The sequence below is a fragment of the Saimiri boliviensis genome, chromosome 12 (genome assembly GCF_048565385.1).
Source record: "Saimiri boliviensis isolate mSaiBol1 chromosome 12, mSaiBol1.pri, whole genome shotgun sequence".
Classification (NCBI taxonomy): Eukaryota; Metazoa; Chordata; class Mammalia; order Primates; family Cebidae; genus Saimiri; species Saimiri boliviensis.
In genome coordinates this window covers 80,415,531-80,439,442 of record NC_133460.1, presented here as the reverse complement: position 1 = coordinate 80,439,442, position 23,912 = coordinate 80,415,531, and the positions used below count along the sequence as shown (strand labels likewise).

The window sequence follows — 23,912 nt, the reverse complement described above, 5'->3', positions numbered from 1 at the left end:
CATGATGGCCAGGCTGGTCTTGAACTCCTGACCTCAGGTGATCCACCCACCTCAGCCTTCCAAAGTGCTAGGATTACAGGCGTGAGCCACCGCACCGTTCTGAAGCACTGTTAAAGAATCTAAGAACTTATGAGAAATATAGTGTTGAGGGTAATTAAGGTTAAACGCAAATCTATGATAACAATTGTTTGACCAAAATTTGATTATGGACTACAGTTAAAAGCATTCTATCAGTGTCAGATTTCCTGAGTTTGATTACTGTACTGTGGCTATATAAGAGAATATCTTTCTTCTTAGGAAATACATACTGAAATATTTAGGGGTAAAGGAATATAACTATACAACTTACTTTCAAATGGTTCAGAAAAAATACTACATGTGACTGTTGTGTGGGGAAGGAGAGAAAGGGAAGAGAGAGAATGATAAAGCAAATGTGGCAGAATTTTTAAAGTTGGTGAATATTTGTGAAGTGTTCTTTTTTTTTTTTTTTTTTTTGAGACAAGAGTCTCACTCTGTCACCCAGGCTGGAGTGCAATGGCACAATCTCGGCTCACTGCAACCTCCACCTCCCAGGTTCAAGTGATTCTCCTACCTCAGCCTCCTGAGTAGCTGGGATTACAGGCGCATGCCACTGCGCCCAGCTAATTTTTGTATTTTTAGTAGAGACAGGGTTTCAACATTTTGGCCAGGCTGATCTCGAACTCCTGACCTTGTGATCCACCCGTCTCGGCCTCCCAAAGTGCTGGGATTACAGGCGTGAGCCACCGCGCCCGGCTATGAAGTGTTCTTTAAATTGTTCTTATAACTTTTCTGTGATTTTGAATTTTTGAATTTGTAACTTTTTAGTATCAAAATAAAAAAGTAATACAACAAAAAAGTAAATCTATGATAAAATGAAATTTTAAAATGAAATTTTAAAACAATTACATTTATAATAGAATCAAAAAGAAAATCATACTTAGGAATAAATTTAATAGAATAAGTATTAAAAGTTATACTCTGAAAACTACAAAATATTACTTAAGGAAATTAAATAAAACCTACATACATAGAAAGGCATCACATGTTCATGGATTGGAATCTTTAATATTTTTAAGATGGCAATATTCTCCAAATAGATTTACATAGTTGATGCAATCTTTATTAAAATCTCAGCTGGCTTTCTTGCAGAAGTGGACAAGCTGATCTTAAAATTCATGTGTAAATTCATGAGTCCCATAATACCCAAAACAATATTTTAAAACATAAAATGAAATTGGAGGACTCACACTGCCTGATTTCAAAACTTACTGTAAAGCTGTAGTAATCAAGAAACGTGGAACTAGCATAGATAGGGCTACATATACAGAAAAATGGAATATAACTAAGAGTCTAGAAAAAAAACCCTCACACTTAGGGGAAATCGATTTTCAACAAGGTGCCAAAAACAATTCACTGGAGAAGAGAGTAATCTTTTCAACAAATTGTGCTGGAACAACTAGATATTCACACACAAAAACATGAAGTTTGGCCCCTACCTCATAACATATACAAAAATTAACTCAAAGTGGATCAAAAACCTAAGTGCAAGGGCTAAAACTATGTAATTCTTTGAAGAAGATATAGATGTACAACTTCATGACTTTGGATTAGGCAATGGCTTCTTAGATAGGACAACAAAGGCATAAAAATCAAAGAAAATATAGATTGAATATCATCAAAATTTAAAACTTTTGTGCTGCAAACAACACTATCAAGAAAGTGAAAAGACAACCCATAGAATGGGAGAAATTTTTTGTAAATCATCTACCTGAAAAGGGAATATATAAGGAATCACTACAACTCAATTATACAAAGGTAAACCAATTTAAAAAATGGGCAAAGGGGCCAGGCGTGGTGGCTTACACCTGTAACCCCAGCACTTTGGGAGGCCAAGGTGGGTGAATCACATGAGGTCGGGAGTTTGAGACTAGTCTGGCCAACATGGTGAAACCCCATTTCTACTAAAAATACAAAATTAGCCAGGCATGGTGGCATGTGCCTATAATCCCAGCTACTCAGGAGGCTGAGGCAGGGGAAACTGCTTGAATTTGGGAGGAGGAGGTTGCAGTGAGCTGAGATTGCACCATTGCACTCCAGTCTGGGCAACAAGAGTGAAACTCCATCTCAAAAAAAAAAAAAAAAAAAAAAAAAAAAATAGGGCAAAGGATCTGAACAGACATTTTTCCAAAAAAGATCTGCAAATGCCCACTAAACACAAACACATGAATACATTTTCAAAACCATCAGCCATCAAGGAAATACAGATCAAAATCTCAGTGAGATACTACTGCACACTCATTAGGGAGGCTATAATCAAAGATAGATAATGACAAGTGTTGGTAAGGATGTGGAGAAATTGGAATCACCATATATTGCTGGTGGAAATATAAAATGGTGCAGCCACTTTGGAAAATAGTCTGGCAGTTCCTCAAATGGTTAAACACAGACATACAAGTGACACAGCAATTTTGCTCCTAGGTATATAATCAAGAGAGATTAAAAACATAAGTCGATGCTCACAGCAGCATTATTCATAATGTCAAAAAGTAAAAACAATCCAAACATTCATCAACTGATGAATAAAATGTGATACTTGCATTCAATGGGATATATGCTATAAAATGAATGTCCAGAATAAGCAAAATTGTGAAGACAGAAAGTAGATTGATGTTTGCCTAGGACTCACTCAGAAGGGTTGGGGCCACGTAGGGAAGGAAATGGGGAGTGGCCATTAATACATATGAGGTTCTTTTCAGGGTGATAAAATGTTGCAAAACTAATTGTGGTGGTGGTATACAATTCTGTGAATACACTAAAAACCACTGAATAGTAGACTTTAAGTGAGTGAATTGTATCATATGTGAATTATATCTCCAGATAATAAGAACACCTATGGATTTGAATCTGTACTCCAACACTTACCAGTTGAGAGACTTTAGATGAGTCACTTAACAGTAAATAACACAGGTATCGATCGATTTATGACCTATGCAACTTACAATCATTCGACTTTACAACCACAATCACTAGCCACGACTGCTCCGCGTCTGGCAGGGCAAAAACGTTGCCCAGCTGGGCGTACGACAGTGCGGACCAGCTTCCGGCAGCACTACCATCTCCGCGTGCACCATTTCAACTGTTACCCCAGACTTGGTACAGCAATTTGTGTTTCGTGTCTTGGATATTTTTCATCAAACCCCTCCCAAGATGTCAACCAAGAGGAAATTGTCTTTGTCTACGCCTCGGCCTGCCAAGAAGGAAAGAAAGGCCATTGATCTCGACATGAAAATGAAGGTGATTAAGCAGTACGAAGGAGGAAAGAAAGTGAATGTGATCGCATGTGATACAAAGTTATCACACTCAACTATGTCGACGATTTTGAAAGATAAAGAAAGAATTTGTGAAGCTGTGAAAGGTTCTGCACCCATGCAATCAACAGTTATAACAAAGCAACGAAGCGGGCCCATCCACGAAATGGAGAAATTGCTATATATTTGGTGGCTAACTAAAGCCACCAGCACTTCCTTTGAAGATCAAATTCAAAAACGGACACCATTAAGTCTTTTTACTGTGCAGATGAAGGTGAGAAGTCTATTTCAGACTCTGAAGGAGCATGCTGGAGAAGATTACAGTCAAGAATTTGTAGCAAGCACTGGCTGGTTCCAGAGATTGAAGAAAAGATTCCAAACGCATAGTGTTCAAGTAACTGGAGAAGCAGCCAGTGCAGATGAGGAAGGAGCACGTAAGTTTGTTGACAGTCTGGATGAATTAATTACAGTTGAGGGATATCTAGCAGAACAGATTTTCAATGTTGATGAACTTACAAATGAAGAGCTGATCGAACCGGAAGAAGAAAGAGTGGCGGAAGAATAAAGAAGAGAAGCAGAGAAAGAAGAGGAGGAGCCAGAAAGAAAGTTCACCACTAAGGGAATATCAGACGGTTTATCTTTACTGAATAAACTTCTTATACATTTCGAAGCAATGGACCCAAACATCGAACAATTTGCAAGGATAGAACGGATAGCGCACGATGTGTTTCGTCCGTATTGTGAAATTTATGAAGAAAAAAAGAAACATACAATTCAGACAAAGCTCACCATGTTTATGAAAAAACCAACTCCAGTAACCCCAACTGCTGCCTCAGATGACATCAACGATCCACAGCCAAGCACCAACGGCCAATAAAATGTTTCGTACATGTATATATATTCTGATATGTTTTGCAATTGGGAAAATGTTTCCTATGGTATTTTTTACACATGTATTTTGTATTTTTGTATGCACCTGTATTTTGTAATTTTGTATGTTTTGCAAATATTAAACCAGTTGTACTGGTAATGCAGTGTTTTACTTAAACCTGACGAAAGTAGGCCGGGCGCGGTGGCTCAAGCCTGTAGTCCCAGCACTTTGGGAGGCCGAGGCGGGTGGATCACGAGGTCAAGAGATCGAGACCATCCTGGTCAACATGGTGAAACCCCGTCTCTACTAATGGTACAAAAAATTAGCTGAGCATGGTGGCGCGTGCCTGTATTCCCAGCTACTCCGGAGGCTGAGGCAGGAGAATTGCCTGAACCCAGGAGGCGGAGGTTGCGGTGAGCCGAGATCGCGCCATTGCACTCCAGCCTGGGTAACAAGAGCGAAACTCCGTCAAAAAAAAAAAAAAAACCTGACGAAAGTAAAAATAAGAAACAAAATGGTGTAGAGTGATACAAACGGCATAAAATGAACAAAGAAAATTATGATGTATAACAATAATGAAAGAAAATTATGATAAAATATGACTTAAAGATTTTTATAACATCATTTCACAGTACTGTACTGTACATACAGCCTACTCAACTTATGACCAAATCGTGTTACGACCGGTCTATCGGAACCAATCGTGGTTGTAAGTCAAGCACTAGCTGTACCAACCTCCTAGGATTGTTGGAGAACTGAATTAACATCTGTAAGGTGATTAGAACAGTGTGTGAACCAATGCCCACTATAAACTTCTGTGTTAACTAACTAAAGCCATCAGCACTTCCTTTCATTAAACACTTAGCATATTCGTTTCCTATGGCTGCTATAACAAATTACTATAAAAAACTCAGTGGTTTAAAACAACACACATTTTTTCTCTTACAGTTCTGGAAGTCTGAAGCCTGAAATCAGTTTCACTGGACTGAAATCAAGGTGTTGGTAGGACTAAGCTCCTCTCTACCCATAGGAGAATATTATGGTTGGAGATATATTACCATATAATTGGAAAGATTGGATTGATGAATAAATATCCAATTTTATATCCTAAAAACAATACAGCTTCTTCACAAGTGTTCACAGATGTATACAAACCCACCATATACTTAGTTACAAGGAAACCTCAGAAATTAGAAAGCCATATTCTCTAATCATCATGGAAAAAATGAAAAATTAATTATAATGGCTAAACAAAAATGAAAATCATTTAGAATCTTTTAAAAATAATATTCTGAGACAGGGAATAAAATGTGATTCAAACTATTTAGAAAAATATGACACCACATATAAAACTGTGTTGAGTCTATTCACAGTAAGAACAGATTCAGAAAAACTATCACAGGCCAGGTGCAGTGGCTCACGCCTGTAATCCCAGCATTTTGGGAGGCCTAGGCAGGCAGATGGCTTGAGTCCAGAAGCCTGGGCAACATGGTGAAACTCTGTCAGAACATAAATAAATAAATAAATAAATAAATACAGAAAAACTATTATAAGTATGGCAGGAAAACTTGAATACTTTATATGATAAAGTACTCACATAAGTTAATTTAAAATGTCAAATCCAAATAAGTATTATAATAAATAGGAAAGGGATATAAAAAGTATACAAAGGAAGTGTATTGTCAAAAATGTCAAGTTTACTGTAATTAAACAAATACTAAAACAATCCAAAAATGAATAAGATTATTTAAAAACAAAAACACCAAAGCTGTCAGGGATGCTGCAAAACAGGAACTGCTTCTGACAGCCTGAAGGGCCCACCCTTTGGGAATGTGACCTGGCAACAGTAATCAAGAACTTTAAAAAACATTAACAAGTTTCAATCCAGTAATTATATTTCTGGGATCCTATCCTACATAAGTTTTTTCCGTACATAGGATTGCATCCAGAAGGGACAGGATATTCCTTCCATATGTCTGGATGTAATCCTACATATGGAAAAAACTTCCTGCATGAAGACATTTATTGGAAATGGAAACAACCTCAATGTTCAATCACAGGAGAATTGTTAAATAAACTATGTGACTATAAAAATTATGCTAACCAAGACCACGCTATAAAATGGAAAATACTTGTGCTTCACTGCCACAGTAAAAGCCAGGCTTTAAAAGTGTATATATAGCCTAATGATCATGGTGTCACCTCATAATTTTTCAAGGTCCTACTCAAGTGAATGCCAAATGAGAGAAACAACCCAGGCATAGTAAAAAAGTACTGCCAGGAAATAGCACCAAAATATTACAAGTGATTGTTTTTCTTCCGTACTGTAGTCTATAGTATCCTGTTTTATTTAATGGGCATATGTAATGCTACTTATATCCTCATGGGCATAAAGCAATGCTTTACTTCCTTCCTGGAAACACTTCAGTTTTTTTTGTTTTGTTTTGGCTTCTTCTTCTTTTTTTTTTAAATCAAGTAATGGTGATAGAAGGAAACAACTCTTTGTGTAGGGGTATGTACTGCCATTGTGGGTCTCTAAAGTCACTTTCATATTCTAACAAAAACTGTATGTTGCATACATGTTAGACAACCTCTACTCTGGATTCTTTTCTCCAACAATTTATTTTCTCTTCACAACCCCCTCAAGTTTCCAAACCTAAAGAAATTCTATCAGTTCTCTCTGCACCCACTTTCCTTGCTTTGCTCCTAGAATGATTCCCACCTTTCTTCTGCAGAAGGAAGAAGGACGACAATGCCTCAGGCACTCTGTTCCCAGTCTCGGAGCCCTGAGTCCCTGCTACTTCTAGCTCCTTGGGTTTACAACACCCAGCACAAGGTTCTGCAGGCAGACACACATACTGCTCCAGTACTTCTCAAGTTGAAGGCAGAGAATAAGGGAAGTTTATGGAAGCTTGGAGCCACGGAGAAAAGGTGGAGATGTGTAGGAAATCTAACACAAAGCCATTCTGTGTAACAGTAGTTTGTGTGTGCTGAAGATTCTGGTTTCTAGGATTTGGCAAATTGGGAGCCTCAATTTTTTGCTCTAGGGCATAGATTTGCTCAATGAATAAATGAATTTGGCTTCCGATCACCCCCAGTGACAGCTGTTCAGTGACCAGAAGTGGTAGATTGGCAAGAGGGTCGAGGGTGGGAAGACCTTGGTCATTTAGTACCAAAATAAGCCCTGAGACTAAGGCATGCAATGACCCTGTCACACTGCTAGTCAAAGTGTGACCTATGGAGGGGCAGCATTATCATCACCTGGGAACTTGTTAGAAATGTAGACTCTCAGGCCCTACTCCAGAGCTATTGGACCAGAACCTGCATTTTAACAAGTTCTCTAATGATAAACACACATGTTAAAGTTTGAGAAGCACTGCCTCAGAACACACACACACACACACACTCACACAGCAAAATCACCAAGACAAACAAGTGACTCCACTCTTCCACACTTCCACCAAACCATCAAGAGGTTTAGTGATTCTTTGCCACAGGGGCTGCCCTTGATTTTGGTCTTCCACCGAAGTACTTAAGAGAATTGACTCTATGTAATTTACTCCAGGCCTCACCTTCACTCTACACAGATGAAGCCCAACACCTCTAGACAGTAGTGGGTGGGATTAAACACTTTGCCTTGAGCACCATTACCAGTTATAAAGAGCAGAGAAACAATCAAAAAGAAAACACAAGGGAGAAAGCATTTTTTTTTTTTTTTTTTTGAGACGGAGTTTCACTCTTGTTACCCAGGCTGGAGTGCAATCACTGCAACCTCCGCCTCCTGGGTTCAAGCGATTCTCCTGCCTCAGCCTCCCGAGTAGCTGGGATTACAGGCAGGCGCCACCATGCCCAGTTAATTTTTTTGTATTTTTAGTAGAGACGGGGTTTCACCATGTTGGCCAGGATGGTCTCGATCTCTTGACCTTGTGATCCACCTGCCTCGGCCTCCCAAAGTGCTGGGATTACAGGCGTGAGCCACCACGCCCAGCCCAAAAGCATTCTTAAAATGTAATTTGACCAAGAAAAGGCAATACCAATCACAATGGTTTATAAAAACTGTTTACCAGATGTACCTTATTACCATGCAGTGCCATCATGATTAAGGAAATCATTTAATGTGCAGCTGATTGCTTTGTAAAGGCTTATTTGATTACATGACCCTTAGAGAAGGATAAACTCTGTACTTCTGCCTTCAAATCTCTAAGATGGACATTTAAATAGCTCAACTGCTCAGAGCCTGAGGAAAAAAGTGGGCTTTTTACTCTTTTTTTTTTTTTTTTTTTTTTTTTTTGAGACAGAGTCTCCCTTTGTCACCAGGCTGGAGCGCAGTACCACGATCTCGGCCCACTGCAACCTCTGCCTCCCGGGTCCAAGCAATTCTCCTGCCTCAGCCTCCTAAGTAGCTGGGACTACAGGCATACGCCACCATACCCAGCTAATTTTTGTATATTTAGTAGAGACAAGGTTTCACCATGTTGGCCAGGATGGTCTCAATCTCCTAACCTCGTGATCTACCCTCAGCCTCCCAAAGTGCTGGGATTACAGGCGTGAGCCACCGCACCCAGCCAGGCTTTTTACTCTTAAATCTACACTGTAGTTAAGGTAAAAGAGAGAAAAGATCCTTAAGCACTGCTGGGAGGGTGAAGGGGCTTGTCAGGGGCACCAGATCCAACTGATGTGTCCCATCCTTTGAGAAGTTTCTTCAGAAGCCAATGCTCCCTATTCTGCTTCTCATGGTACTTTCTCTTGTATTATTTATTTTTATTTTTATTTTTAGTATTTTTATATTAGAGATAAAGTCTCATTACCTGGCCCAGGCTAGGGTGCAGTGGTTATTCATAGGTGCAAACATACCCATGAATACATTACAGCTTCGAACTCCTGGGCCCAAGTGATCCTCCTGCCTCAACCTCCTAAGTAGCTGGAACTACAGGCATGTACCACTGTGTGATGGCACTTTGTTTTGACTTCTATTACAGCTCTTAGGGAGGCAGAACTTATCCGTTAGGTTCTCAGACTTTGTAGCCTAACCACATCAGTCAAAATGTCCCCTCTGCCTATTACTGGCTGTATGACTTTGAGCAAATGACCATCTTCCCACAGCTGGAAGATGCAGAAACCAATATCATAAAGTTTTTGTAAAGATTACATGAGACAACACACATAAAGCATTACAATGTTTGGCACATAATAAATAATCACTGTTAGCTATTATTATTAGCACTTCCCAGAGTCTGGCTTCCCCACTAGACCGTGAACAAACTGTTTATCCAAGGATCTGTGGCATGGGGACTTACAAATGGCAGACACACAATAATATTTGTCAAATTGGTTTGAAGTTATGCCAGGAAGAGGAAAGGGAGGATGCTGGGAAAAAAACATAACGTATTTTATGATTTTACCCAGGGTCAACTTCTGTATTGTTTGTTTTTCTTTCATTACCAGAGTACATTGTCTCAAATAGCAAGATTGCTATAAAGTAGGGCTGGAGAGACACTATTTATGGAACCAGATGTTCTGTTCAGAGAAAGCAAAGTTGGCTATGAGGCATCTGAAATCTACAGTTTGGTCCTTGGCCAAGTGGGGAATGGGGGCTGAAGTTCAGCACAGCTTTACTTGCCAAACAGGGTGTCCTGGCATGGGGTTACATTAGCTCTGAAAATCATCCCCCCAGGGGGATGCATTTTGTTTTTCAGTGTATCCACATAGAGGGACGTCTTTACAGACTGTGCAAAAGATCTATACGTACCAGGGGGGAGCCCTACTGCAAACTCAAATGTCCTCTTTTTTTTTTTTTTTTTTTTTTTTTTTTTTGAGACGGAGTTTTACTCTTGTTACCCAGGCTGGAGTGCAATGGCGCGATCTCGGCTCACTGCAACCTCCGCCTCCTGGGTTCAGGCAATTCTCCTGCCTCAGCCTCCTGAGTAGCTGGGATTACAGGCACGCGCCACCATGCCCAGTTTTTTTTTTGTATTTTTAGTAGAGACGGGGTTTCATCATGTTGACCAGGATGGTCTCAATCTCTCGACCTCGTGATCCACCTGCCTCGGCCTCCCAAAGTGCTGGGATTACAGGCTTGAGCCACCGCGCCCGGCCAAATGTCCCCTTTTAAACCAGCCTCCTTAGTCTCAAATGAGCATCAGCTGAAATAATAATGCTTCCTTTACTAAATATTTATCGAGCTCCCATTAAGGAGCTCAAGATACTAATGGCTGACAAGGACCTTGTGGACTTGCACAAGAGCCTGGAGTGTACCACCCTCTAAGGAAAGCTTGGCATGTTCTCCAAGATGGACGCCAAATCCAAGAACCTGTCCCAGGGGCTGATGAATGTGGCTGCCAAGCTGACCCACAGTAAGTACGTCAGAGGACCTCGCAGACGTCAAGGAGAAGTTCACTGAACTCTGACATCTTAACCATTGGCTGCTGAATGACATGTGTTCTTCCGGAATCAGTACTCATCTCTGTCCACCTCCTGCGTGGCTTCTGGCCCTCTAGGACTGCTATATGGTCGCCCTCTGTGGCTGCCTCCTGTACCCTATCATGACTGAGGCCCCTCTCCCATCACTCTGCCCACATTGATGAGAAAGTTGCCTTAAGTTTGACACTAAAAATAAAACTGCACTAGACACTGCAGATCTAAAGATGAATACAGAAATTATAATTGGGGAGGGAGAGAAGGTGATGCAGGGGTCAGGAGTGTGGACAAGTATGATGAGTGCCACCTTAGGCATAACTGATGAGGTACTATAGAAGCATCCAATATGAGGCCAAATCTAGACTTGAAGAATTAGAGATGATTTAAAAGGGGGAATCACACCCAAAATGAGGCTTCAAAGAGTGATAACAAGTGTCAATATTTCTTTAGTGATACTGTTCATCATGCCCTGTTCTAAGAATTTTGCATGAATCCCTCATTCAGTCCTTACCACAACCCTATAAGATAGATGTTATTGGCCGGGCATGGTGGCTCACGCCTGTAATCCCAGCACTTTGGGAGGCAGAGGTGGGTGGATCACAAAGTCAGGAGTTCAAGACCAGACTGGCCAACACAGTGAAACCCCGTCTCTATTAAAAAATACAAAAATTAGCTGGGCATAGCAGCTCATGCCTGTAATCCCAGCTGCTTGGGAGGCTGAAGTAGGAGAATTTCTTGAACCAGGTCCCAGGAGGTGGAGGTTGCAGTGAGCGGAGATCGCACCACTGCACTCCAGCCTGGGCTACAGAGCGAGACTTGGTATCTCAAAAAAAAAAAAAAAAAAAAAAAAGATAGATGTTATTGTTATTCTCTTCATTTAACAGATGAGGAAACTGAGACACACAGTAAATGGTGGAGCTAAAATTCAAACCCAGGCAGCTTGGCTTCAGACTAAGGAAGGAGAGTAACAGACAGGCCCTTAAAACAGAAGAAAGGGCCTAGCTCAGTCTGAGGAAAGAAGCAGTTCCCTTAGGGAACTGAAAGCAACTCAGTGAGGCCCAGCTTGGGGTGGGGACAGACTCAGAGATGACTGGGCCTGCTCTGCAGGTTGAAAGAAAAACCAGAAGCAGAGGATTTCAGATCCAGTTCACATATATACATATATAGATAGATAGATAGACAGATTTTTCTTTCTTTCTTTCTTTTTTGAGACAGAGTCTCATTCTGCACCCAGGCTGGAGTACAGTGGTGGAATCTTAGCTCACTGCAACCTCCACCTCCTGGGTTCAGGTGATTCTCTTGCCTCAGCCTTCCGAGTAGGTGGGACTACAGGCACACACCACCACACCCGGCTAATTTTTGTATTTTTAATAGAGACGGGGTTTTTCACCATGTTGGTCAGGCTGGTCTCGAATTCCTGACCTCAGGAGATCCGCCCACTTGAGCCTCCCAAAGTGCTGGGGTTACATGCCCAGCCCACCAGGCCAGACTTTTGACAACTAGCTGTGACTGGTGTCATCTAACGCCTTCTGACCTCAGTTTCTCCTTTTTATAAAAGACCTAATAACAATACCTGCTTCTCACAGAGAATGGCTATGAGCACCAGCTGAAGAAAATGTATGGGAACTTGAGTGCAAAGTACAAATTCCTTCACAGACTTAAGATTTTATCAGTATCATTCTTCAGTAGCTTCAAGAATTTGCCAACCTGAAATCCACAATGTGAGGGCATGAGAAAAAGCAGACCAACAGTGTCGGGGAGTGGAAAAGCCCTCCAGCCCTGCCTCAGACTACCTCCATCCACACTCAGCACTTACTATGAGATCTCCAGTCGAGTTATTCTCTCAGTACTTTAATTTTGCCATCTGGAAAATGGGAATAACAATGATAGCACTTAAAAGGTTCATATGATAAGTAAGTAGCACGTGTAATATGCTAGGTACAGCTCCCAACACAAAATAAAGACTTAATCAACACAAACAGCTCTCGTTATTATAAGTATTAAGAAATCAATTGGCTACTCATGCTCTTCTTCCATGTTCTATGTGGTATAAGCCTGTGGGAATGTTAGAGGTTAGAGATGATAAAGAAAAAGGTTTGCAACCCTGCACTCCCTCACTGCTGCAGAGATTCTTCCTGGCTCTCACAGGCTGGCAAGCAGCTGGCTCTCCGTCCTGGCAGAAAATGCCCAAAAGAGGTAAAAGATAGAGACTGCACACCATCTGTGCAAACCAGGCTGCTCTTGTAGTTTTTAGACAAAATCGAAATGCAGTTAGATATGACCTGCCCTTTTAAGATAGAACTAGTTATTCTATTTCCTCCCTCCACCCGTCCCCGTCTCCCTCTTCTGTCCCCCACATACTGACTCCCCCACATATCTCAAGAAACTTTCAGCGTTTTGAAAGACATACTCTGGGGTCCTGTTGTGACAACCTCGTGCCACATTAACTTCTCTGTCTTGCTCCCAGAAAAGAAGCCTTTGCTCATTTCAAAACAGGAAAGCACGCAAGAAATTCGAGAACAAAACAAATCTACACACAGCGCCCAGCATCTTCAAGCAAACACCCTGAGATACAGATCCGAGGCTAGATGAGTCCGGACTGTAGATGAGGCAGCTGCCTCTTAAAACTGCAAGGGGACTGAAAAAGTCATTTGCCTCTAAAAAACCAACTCTGAATACAAATTGATAATGAATATTCATGAGCCCCTCCAGCTTGCTCTAGAGCCACCCTTGACTGCAACCCTGGACTCTGCTTCCTAAAAAGTTTCCCAAAGCTCTTTCTCTGCCTCCTCTCAGAAGGAAGAGGGTGGGAAAATTCATTCATAGCTTTCTGCCTCCAGCTTTCAAGTACTAGCATTTGGTCTGGGCTTTGTTTTCTCCTTCTTCTTTTTTTCATTAAGGATTCGGGTCAAATCAATTTTGGTCTTACCCTTTGTATCTTCCATAAGTAGCAGCTTTTGTTTTCCTCTTTCTTCGTTTCTTTTCCCCCAGCCTCTGCTTGCTGTGGTCGGTCTCCGAAAGAGAGGTACTCAAGGAAACAGAGATATAACAGACCCTTGGGTTCGTGGGAGGGGCTAAATTAGCCGGCCCCGTTTCGGAAGGAACTTCAAACCCGGTCTTTTTCATTGACCAGAAAGGACAGATTGACTGAGGACTCCAGCAGCTCATTTTCCTAAAGTTACTCGAAGCCTTTCCCAGGTTGTAATTTTTTGTATCCTTGAAGCAATGTATATTCAAATCTCTCTCTTTCTCCCTCCTTCCCTCTCTCCCTTACTCCTTCCCTCTTCATCTCGCTCCCTTTGTTATAGAAATCCCTTTTTCTCCCTTGAAAAAGTCATCTCGGCCGCAAGCAGTAAAGCTTTTTCCTTACTGCAGTTATGAGCTAGATAATAAGAAGCTCGTTACCTTGAAACCCACTGGAAAAACTGTGAAAGGCAAGAACAATTCTTCCCTCCCCATAAAGCATCTGGTCCCATGACGAGCAATCCTTTCTCAAGGCTCATTAGAGCAAAGAGCAACAGGTGACCCAAGTGATGTGTTTCCTGCGGGAGAAGCTGCGTTATTGGCTGGAAGGCTGGGTGGAACCACAGAGCAGCTGCTCTCTAGAACTGCTGCCTGGCTATGAGTTGACGAAAGTCATCCACCATTTCCCAACTTTGACTTCCTACCTTTGAAGTCTAATGAGCATGAATTGCCACATCAAGACTGTCAAGATTAGATAAGAGCCTGACCAAATTATTTTTAAACTGTGTAACAATTATTTTGAAATCAAAACAAGGGCTAACCCTTTGAGAGGAAGGTAAGTCCTCAAGTCCCAGGGCCACTTGGCAGCTTCTCCCTCCACAAGGCTATTGCAAACCTTAGCATTTCGGGTTTGAAAGAAACCTCAGACACCGAGTCTAAACAAGGTTAGAGATGTGGAGAAGCTAAGCCACTTGCTTAGGCTCACACATGGTCTCTCTTATTTGCTACCATGCTCCCCAGCACCTAATACAGTTTCTCTCACAGCATGGTCTCTCCATAAATATTTCAAGAATGACTGGGAAAAAAAAAAAAAAAAAAAGAATGAATTGCCACAAAGCAGAAACGTAGATCTGTTTTCCTGATTCCTAGTTCTTGCTTTTTCTATACTGCCTGTCCAGCATGTAAATTTGTATCCGAAGCCAGTTATACCATATAAATCATTAAATCTGTGAGCCCTAAGGACTGTTTTGATTCTATGTAGAAACTATTCTCCAGGGAACTTTCAGTCATACTTTCATAAGGACAAAGGATAACCTTTTAGTTTCGGCATCTCTGTTACTTTGCACAATGCCACATAGTATAAAATCAAGACTTCCTTTATCTCCTAAATGCTTCATATTTATATGATTTTGCATGTAAAATAACAACTAATTATACTGAATGAAAGATTCAATGGATGTCTTCTCTCAAACCGGTTTAGATTGCACCTCTAATAATGAATATTGGTCTGATAGTCATCCTGTTAACGATAAAATTGGTTTTAGTGGATATGATGGGATTTTTTGCAAAATTCAACAACATAATGGGTTTATGTACTATTGCTTTGGAGATAAATTTGAAAAGAGCATGACCACAAAATATTCTGTGAATTACAGAATGGAAACCAGGACATCAAAGCTAGAAAGAAAAAAGAATGATCAAAGGAAAGATCCAGAGTGGCTGAGGGGTAGGCAGGAGAAACAGACATACAAGTACTTAAACCTGTCAATGAGAAACACACTTTGTGGGTGCTGTGGCAACAGTTCTCTACTTAATTACATCTTTTTTTATTTTTATTTTTATTTATTTTTTTTTTTTGAGATAGAGTTTCACTCTTGTCTCCCAGGCTGCAGTGCAATAGCGCGATCTGTGCTTACTGCAACCTCTGCATCCTGGGTTCAAGCCATTCTCCTGCCTCAGCCTCCTGAGTAGCTGGGATTACAGGCACCCGCCACCTTGCCTGGCTAATTTTTGTATTTTTAGTAGAGATGGGGTTTCACCGTTGGTCAGCCTTGTCTCCAACTCCTGACCTCAGGTGATCCACCCACCTCAGCCTCCCGAGGTGTTGGGATTACAGGCATGAGCCACACCATACTCAGCCTATTTTATTACATTCTTAAATTCTTTTTTTTTTTTTTTGAGACAGAGTCTCACTCTGTCACCCAGACTGGAGTGCAGTGGTGCTATCTCGGCTCACTGCAACCTCTGCCTCTCGGATTCAAGAGATTCTCGTGCCTCAGCCTCCTGAGTAGCTGGGATTACAGGCATGCAACGCCACGCCTGGCTAATTTTTGTATTTTTAGCAGAGATGGGGTTTCACCATGTTGTTCAGGCTAGTCTTGAACTCCTGGCCTCAAGTGATCTGCCTGCCTTGGCCTCCCAAAGTGCTAGGATTATAGGTATGAGCCACAGCGCCTGACTACAGTTCTCTATTTTAAAGAAAATTAAAATTCAGAGTCACTTCTATCATGTTCTATCAGATGTTGTTGATGAAAGGTTACTTTGACAATTGACTCATTCTCTTTACATTTCATCAGGGAGAGAAAGAGGCAGTAAAAAGCAAATTGTTCTAGTACCCAAATTCTGGTTTAATCAAGAGGTAAAATCTCATTATAGTAACTAGTGCTTCATAAATATTTGAAGTTCATTCAAACTGAATATAGAGTAATAGAAACATAGTTTTAACCCCTAACTAATATTGTATGAGCCTTTGACAACATTTAATGCTGTTTATGGTAATATGCTCTGTGCTATAATTTAATCATGTTGTCAAGGTTCACACCCTCCTCAGCATCATGAGAATATTTTGGTTAAGTATATTAAGTATATATTACCACCAATTCATACAAAAATAATCACAAAAGAGATGGGAGTTTGTGTGTATCTTTCTAAAGGCCTCAGAATTAATCTTAAAAAAATGAATCTTGTTTCTCAACAAAAAATTATCATCATTTTGAATTTTGTTGTTTTTTTGTAATAGAAAGTAGAAAATTAAAACTGCACTCAGAAAAATAGGGGGAGCTGTTAGAAAGGGGTAAAGATATTTGTCTTTTAATAATGAAATGGTCTTATAAAGTTCTTAGAATGGTAGGATTTTCATTTTTCCTACACCTTCATCCTCTTTCACTGTACTGGTTCATCCTCCTATGCATACAAAATATTTAAGTAATTCTTATTCTTTTTTTTTTTTTGAGACGGAGTTGCACTCTTGTTACCCAGGCTGGAGTGCAATGGTGCGATCTCGGCTCACCGCAACCTCCGCCTCCTGGGTTCAGGCAATTCTCCTGCCTCAGCCTCCTGAGTAGCTGGGATTACAGGCACGAGCCACCATGCTCAGCTAATTTTTTGTATTTTTAGTAGAGACGGGGTTTCACCATGTTGACCAGGATGGTCTCGATCTCTCGACCTCGTGATCCACCCACCTCGGCCTCCCAAAGTGCTGGGATTACAGGCTTGAGCCACCGCGCCTGGCCTCTCATTCTTAAAAACAAATTCTGTTGTATAATAGTATAGAGTTTTAGTGTGACAAGATGAAAAAGTTCTTGAGATTGGCTGCACAACAATGTGAATGTACTTAACAATACTTAAGTGTACAGTTAAAAATGATTAATATGGACCAGGTGCATTGGCTCACCCTGCAATCCCAGCATTTTGGGAGGCTGAAGCGTTAGGCTGTCTTGAGGCCTGGAGTTTGAGAGCAGCCTAGGCAACATAACAAGACCCCAAGTTTACAAAAATAAAAATAAATTTTAAATTCTTAATATGGTAACTTTTCTATTGTGTATAATTTATCATAATTTTTAAAAAATTAATTTTAAAAAGCAGCTCCTTCACAAACAACCTGCTTGAGACTATGGTCTACCTTTGCCTTCCCTTCAGCACCTCCACTCCTCATTTATTTACTTCTCCTTCCATTACATTCCCATTTCTCACCACACCACTCCAACGAAACTGCCCTACGATTTCCAATGGCCTCTAAGGCAAAGGCCAGTTTTTGTGTTTTATCTTCTTGGATCTCTGTAGCATGGGCCATTGTTGGCCTTACTTCTTTCTTGAAAATTTATCTTTCCTTATTTTTCAGAACCCCCCTCATGTCTGATTTTCCTCCTCCTCTGTGTATGATGGCTCCTTTTCAGTCAACTTTTGTGTGTCATAAATGTTGGTATTCCCTAGACCTTCACCCTTTGCCTTCTCTCCCTACTGCACGTATTCTACCTAGCTCATAACTTCTCATGCTTTTACATTTCTGCCTAGTCCACTCCCATGAGCTCCAGATCCATATTTCCACCCACCTACTGGGTGTCAAGAGAATATCCCACAAGCAGCTCAAACTCAGCATCCAAACTATACTCTGTATCTTTACTTCCAAATCTGCTCCCATCCAGTACCAGTATTCCCTACTTTTTTTTTTTTTTTTTTTTTTTTTTGAGATAGAGTCTCACTCTATCCCCCAGGCTGGAGTGCAGTGGCATGATCTTGGCTCACTTCAATTCAGCCTCCTGAGTAGCTGAGATTACAAGTGCGCAGCATCATGCCTGGCTAATGTTGTGTTAGTAGAGATGGTGTTTCACCATATTTTCCAAGCTGGTCTCGAACTCGTGACCTCAGGTGACTGGCTGCCCTGGCCTCTCAGAGTGCTGGGATTACAGGTGTGAGCCACTGCACCCAGCCAGTGGTGCCATTATCTAATGCAGGGGCCAGGTGCAGTGGCTCACACCTGTAATCCCAGCACTTTGGGAGGCCGAGGTGGGTGGATCATGAGGTCAGGAGATTGAGACCATCCTGGCCAACATGGTAAAACCCTGTATCTAATAAAATATAAAAAAAATTAGCTGAGCATGATGGCATGTACCTGTAGTCCCAGCTACTCGGGAGGCTGAGGCAGGGGAATTGCTTGAACCCAGGCAGTGGAGGATGCCCTTAGGGGAGATCGTGCCACTGCACTACAGCCTGGGCAACAGAGCAAGACTCCATCTCAAAAAAAAAAAAAAAATGATAATGGCACCACCATCCACCTGGTCACACAACCCAGCAACCTCAGGCTACTCTTAGACCCCTCCCCACATCCCACATCTTACTGTTTACCAAATCCTGTTGTTTCTATACCTTAAGACATCTCAAATTCATCTCCTCTCTCCATTCCCATCACTTTCGCCAGTGCATACTCTCCTTATCTTTCTGAAATGGATATCTGATAATGTCATTGACAGATTTAAAAAATTCTAGTCTCCTTATGCAAAAAATAAAATTCAAAGTCCCGTCATAGAATATGTAAGAAATCTCTTTACCTCTCTAAACTCATTTCCTGTTACAGGCTTCCTGTACACCAAAAACTGAATTTAATTCCAGAACTCATAATCCTTGTACAACTCCAAATTTTTACAAGCTATTACCCTGCTCAGAATGTTCTTTCCTCTCTTATCTTCCTGGTCCTCCTATATATTGTTCATGACTCAGATATCTGGTCCCCTGTGTTAGGCTCTTTTTGCACTGCAATATAGAAGTAGCTGAGACTAGGTAATTTATAAGGAAAAGAGATGTACTTGGCTCATGGTTCTGCAGTCTGTACAAGAAGCATGGCACCAGCATCTGCTTCTGGTGAGGACGTCAAGAAACTTACAATCACGGCAGAAGTGAAGTGGGAGCTGGTGCATCACACAGCAAGAAAGGGAGCGCAGGAGAGAAGGGGGAGTTGCCAGGCTCTTTTAAACAACCAGATTTCAAATGAGCTCAGTTTCACCAAGTTATTCATGAAGGATCTGCCTCATGACCCAAACACCTCCCACGAGGTCCCACCTCCAACATTGGGGGTCACATTTCAACAGGAAATTTGGAGGTGACAAATATCCAAACCACATCATCCCCTGTGAACTTTTGCCTGACCCATCCCTACTCCTTTCCCACAGACACAAACACTGCACTGACCCACAGAAAAGAGGCCACTCATGTTCCCATGTTTTATAATTTCATTTACACCTCAGGCCGTAAACCTTGGAGTCACATTTGAATCCTCTTTCCTTACAATCCAAGTCCAATCCTTTAGCGAATTCTGTGGGTTCTCTCTTCCACATATATCCAGGATCTGACCTCTTCTCGTTACCTTTACTGCTACCACACTGCTCCAAGCCACATCATCTCTCACCTGTATCCTATATTATTGTGAGAGCCTCCTCACTGGTCTCCCAGATTCTGTTCTTCAAACTCTTCACCCTATTTTCAACCCAGAACCCATAATAATTCAGTTAAAATTAAACAAAAGAAAAGATTATGGAACTCCTTTGCTCAAAACTTATCAAAGGCTCCATCCCACCCCAAGAAAAGCCAAAGTCCGAGTCCTTCCAACCTCCCACCAGGCCCTGCCTGGCCTGCTCCTCCTCACCTCTCTTTCCTTCCTACTACTCTCTTCTTGCTCCCTCTGCTCCAGCCTCCGAGTCTTTGCACATGCTGTTCTTTCTGCCTGGAATGATGTCCTCCCGAATATCCACGTGGCTCATTGCCTCCTTCCCATAGGTTTTACTAAATTATTACCTCTGTCCCAGCACCAAGACTGCTATTTCTAAATGCTATTTTCTATTAAAATGGCCCAAGTCCCTTTGGAAAAATAGCTAACCAAGTCTGGGGCAGGAATTATACCAGAAAGCAAGGACTTTATCTAAAATTACTAGGGTTGTGTCAAAAGGATTCAGGAGCCAACCTTAAGTGGCTCCTACTGGCCAAAGTAGAAGTTTAAGCAGCAATAAAAATAATAACTGCAATGGATTGAAATGTATCAGGTACACTGAGCTCTACATAGTCATCATGCTGCTATGAAGAAATAACCGTTCACCTTTAGAACCAATTCATTATTGTGAAAACACACAACAGGGATAATAGCAACACTCAACCTCCCATTGCTGCACAAACTGTACCACAGGACAACCAAATCGTTGATGGGGAAAGTCTCTTTAAAGTATTCCAAATAATGAAAGACTAAAATAGGTAGCATTTGAGTATCACCATTTTGCAATACCTCACAAAGGAATGAAGCTAAATAATAATCACCAATGACTGTTCACATTACAAAAGGGGGTACAAACATATATTTTGTGCCTTCTGATGGAAGCAAACATCACATAGTCTGAAGTTGTCTTGCCAAAAATGGAAACTTCTAAACCTAATTACCAGTTTATGGGTAAAAAAGTTGACAAATACACACATTAAAAAAAACAACAACAACAGGAATACAATCAATAAAATCCAGTCTGTATGAGACTAGATTAAAACAATAAAATAACTCAGCCGGGCACGGTGGCTCAGGCCTGTAATCCCAGCACTTTGGGAGGCCGAGGTGGGTGGATCATGAGGTCAAGAGATAGAGACCATCCCGGTCAACATGGTGAAACCCCGTCTCTACTAAAAATACAAAAAATTAGCTGGGCATGGTGGCACGTGCCTGTAATCCCAGCTACTCAGGAGGCTGAGGCAGGAGAATTGCCTGAACCCAGGAGGCGGAGGTTGCGGTGAGCCGAGATTGCGCCATTGCACTCCAGCCTGGGTAACAAGAGCGAACCTCCGTCCCAAAACAAACAAACAAAACAAACAAACAAACAAAAAAAAAAAACAATAAAAAAACTCAATTTCTTGAGCAAATAAATTGCAGAGAAGAAAAAAGAGAATGACGTACCTACCTATAAATTAAAAGATATGCCAACAAAATTAATACCAGGACCTTGAAATTCTGATTCAAACCAATTTAAAAGAAACTTTTTTAAAAAATCAAAAAACTTGAAAACTGAATAGATATTTTATAATATTGCAGAATTGTTCATTTTTAAGGTGTAGTAATAGTATTGTGGCTGTAATTTTTCAAAAGTCCTTATCTACTGGAGACATACACTGACATATGTACAGATGAAATCTGGGGTTGGTTTGAAAAAGGGGAGGAATGGGTGCAGTACAGAAAAACAAGATTAGGGATGAGATTATAACTGCTGCAGCTGGATGGTACGTGGGGATATGTTTTATTATTTTACTTTCTATATTTGAAAATTTTTGCAATAAAATGCAAGAAAGAATCCTGGTGAAAAAGTGGGAGATAATTTGATGATGTGCAGTAGTTATATGGGGTATTATTACTTATATTTAAGAAACGTAACTGACTATTTCCTGAGTCAGGAGCAATATGCGAAATGGACTTGGGGAGTTAAAAATAATTGCTATAGCCGGGCGCGGTGGCTCACGCCTGTAATCCCAGCACTTTGGGAGGCCGAGGCGGGTGGATCATGAGGTCAAGCGATCGAGACCATCCTGGTCAACATGGTGAAACCCCGTCTCTACTAAAAATACAAAAAATTAGCAGGGCGTGGTGGTGCGTGCCTGTAATCCCAGCTACTCAGGAGGCTGAGGCAGGAGAATTGCCTGAACCCAGGAGGCGGAGGTTGCAGTGAGCTGAGATCGTGCCATTGCACTCCAGCGTGGGTAACAAGAGTGAAACTCCGTCTCAAAAAAAATAAAATAAAATAATAATTGCTATAATTTGGCAAGATGATCCTTACAAAGTAGGATATTTCATTTTAGGGGCAAATAGGGGCAGAAAGAAGAAATCATTTGCCAGAAAAATATAAGTAATTGAACATAAACTGATCAAAGCTAAAAAGAAAATAAAACTTATATCAGTGTAATAAAGAAAAGTATATTCACCATGCAATTTGTCTGTAGTGCAATAATCAGGCAGCAATATCAAGATTTCCTTAGATTTCCCTGTGGAATTTAACATTAGATGTAGAAATCAGGAAGGACCACACACAATGTCCAACATGCAATATGCTATTGTGGTTTGATGGTTTAAGGCACGCTCCATAAACCCAACAGTGACCAAGCAGGCACCACATAAATTGAACTGAGTAGTAATGGTAGTTTCTGCATCACTGGGGACCAGACAGTCAGGGCCGGAAAGATGGAGCTAGTTGGATAGGGTGGAAGATGAGCATTCAGTTCTCTATATTGTTTCTAATTCTCCGTTAAAACAGAAGTCTATTGATAAAACTCAGGAGAGGGGGCACTCTGGTTTTACGTATCTTAAAATAAATGACCAAGGTAACTGTTATACAAAATGACATGTTTGGCCAATTCCAAGAATGACTATATATATGTATTCAACTTTAGTTATAGATGAATATATGAAAAGATTCTTCATAACATATCAAAAAGTGTTCAAAATATTATGACATTTTGATGTTTTAAACAATCCTTGTTCATGGTCAATTTCAAGGTTAAAAGGAGACTATAAAATAATGGATTTTGGGGGGAGTGTGGAGGATGTGAAAAAACTTTTAAAATAATAATAATGGATTTTTATAATCGAGAGGCCACAGATACGGTAAATCACATTACTTCAAAAATCTTAGGGTAAAATGTTGCATGTTATATGGCAATTAATGAATCTAATCTCAAGAATTCAAAATTGTTTTCCCACCAGCAGTAGACCCCTGCCCCATCCTTTTTATGATCTCTATAAGCCAAGATACTAAGTCAGTACTCTTTGGTATTGGTGTATGCATATTCAACAAATCAAAGTTGTCAACAAGTTTGGAAAACTGTATCAAATTTTCTTGACAGTACTTGACATTGTGCTTTGACAGTCTATCAGTGCTACACATACATGTTTTATCAAAAGATAAATACTGATTAAAATTAATTCAGTCAAATTTGTATTTCTCTACCATCAGTAACAACCTCTCCCGTCACTCCATCTGCTTGTTTACAGATATCCAGAGATGAGAAGGATCCCTGTGGTACAAAGGAGGAGGAGCAGAGAAAAAGGGATGGGTGTATCTGAAAGTGTTCCAAGAGTATTTAGAATACACACTCATTGAAAAAATGTCCTGTCCCTTCTTGTGGAGAGCAGTAGGAGAGGCACTGTCTCTTCAGTCAGAGCCATGGTTCTCAACTCTGGCTGTACATTATAATCACGGGGCCAATTATAAAAAATACTAATGCCCATCCGAACCCTCAGAGATTGGAATTTAATTGGGTTTGGGGTAGGTTTCAGCCATGTTTTTTGTTTGTTTGATTGATTTTTTGAGACGGAATCTCTCTCTGTTGCTCAGGCTGGTGTGTAGTGGTGCAATCTTAGCTCACTGCAACTTCTGCCTCCCAGGTTCAAGCTATTCTCCTGCCTCAGCCTCCTGAATAGCTGGGACTACAGAGGCACACCACCACACCCAGCTAATTTTTTTATTTTTAGTAGAGACAGGGTTTCACCATGTTGCCCAGCCAGGATGGTCTCGATCTCCTGACCTCATAATCCACCC

General features: G+C 40.9%; 1 protein-coding gene across 4 annotated transcripts in view; it reads right to left on the bottom strand.

The window, feature by feature from the left end:
* ENTPD1 (ectonucleoside triphosphate diphosphohydrolase 1) overlaps nt 1–23,912 on the bottom strand; it is a 162,946-nt gene that overhangs the window by 102,535 nt on the left and 36,499 nt on the right. Inside the window, exon 1 of one of the 4 annotated variants that reach the window (XM_010333240.3) lies at nt 14,023–14,557. The exons of 2 other annotated variants lie outside the window; for them this stretch is intronic. In XM_010333240.3, the coding sequence (XP_010331542.1) occupies nt 14,023–14,083 (61 nt within the window). In that variant the 5' untranslated portion in view covers nt 14,084–14,557. One more of the 4 variants, XM_003922359.4, reaches the window with a different exon arrangement.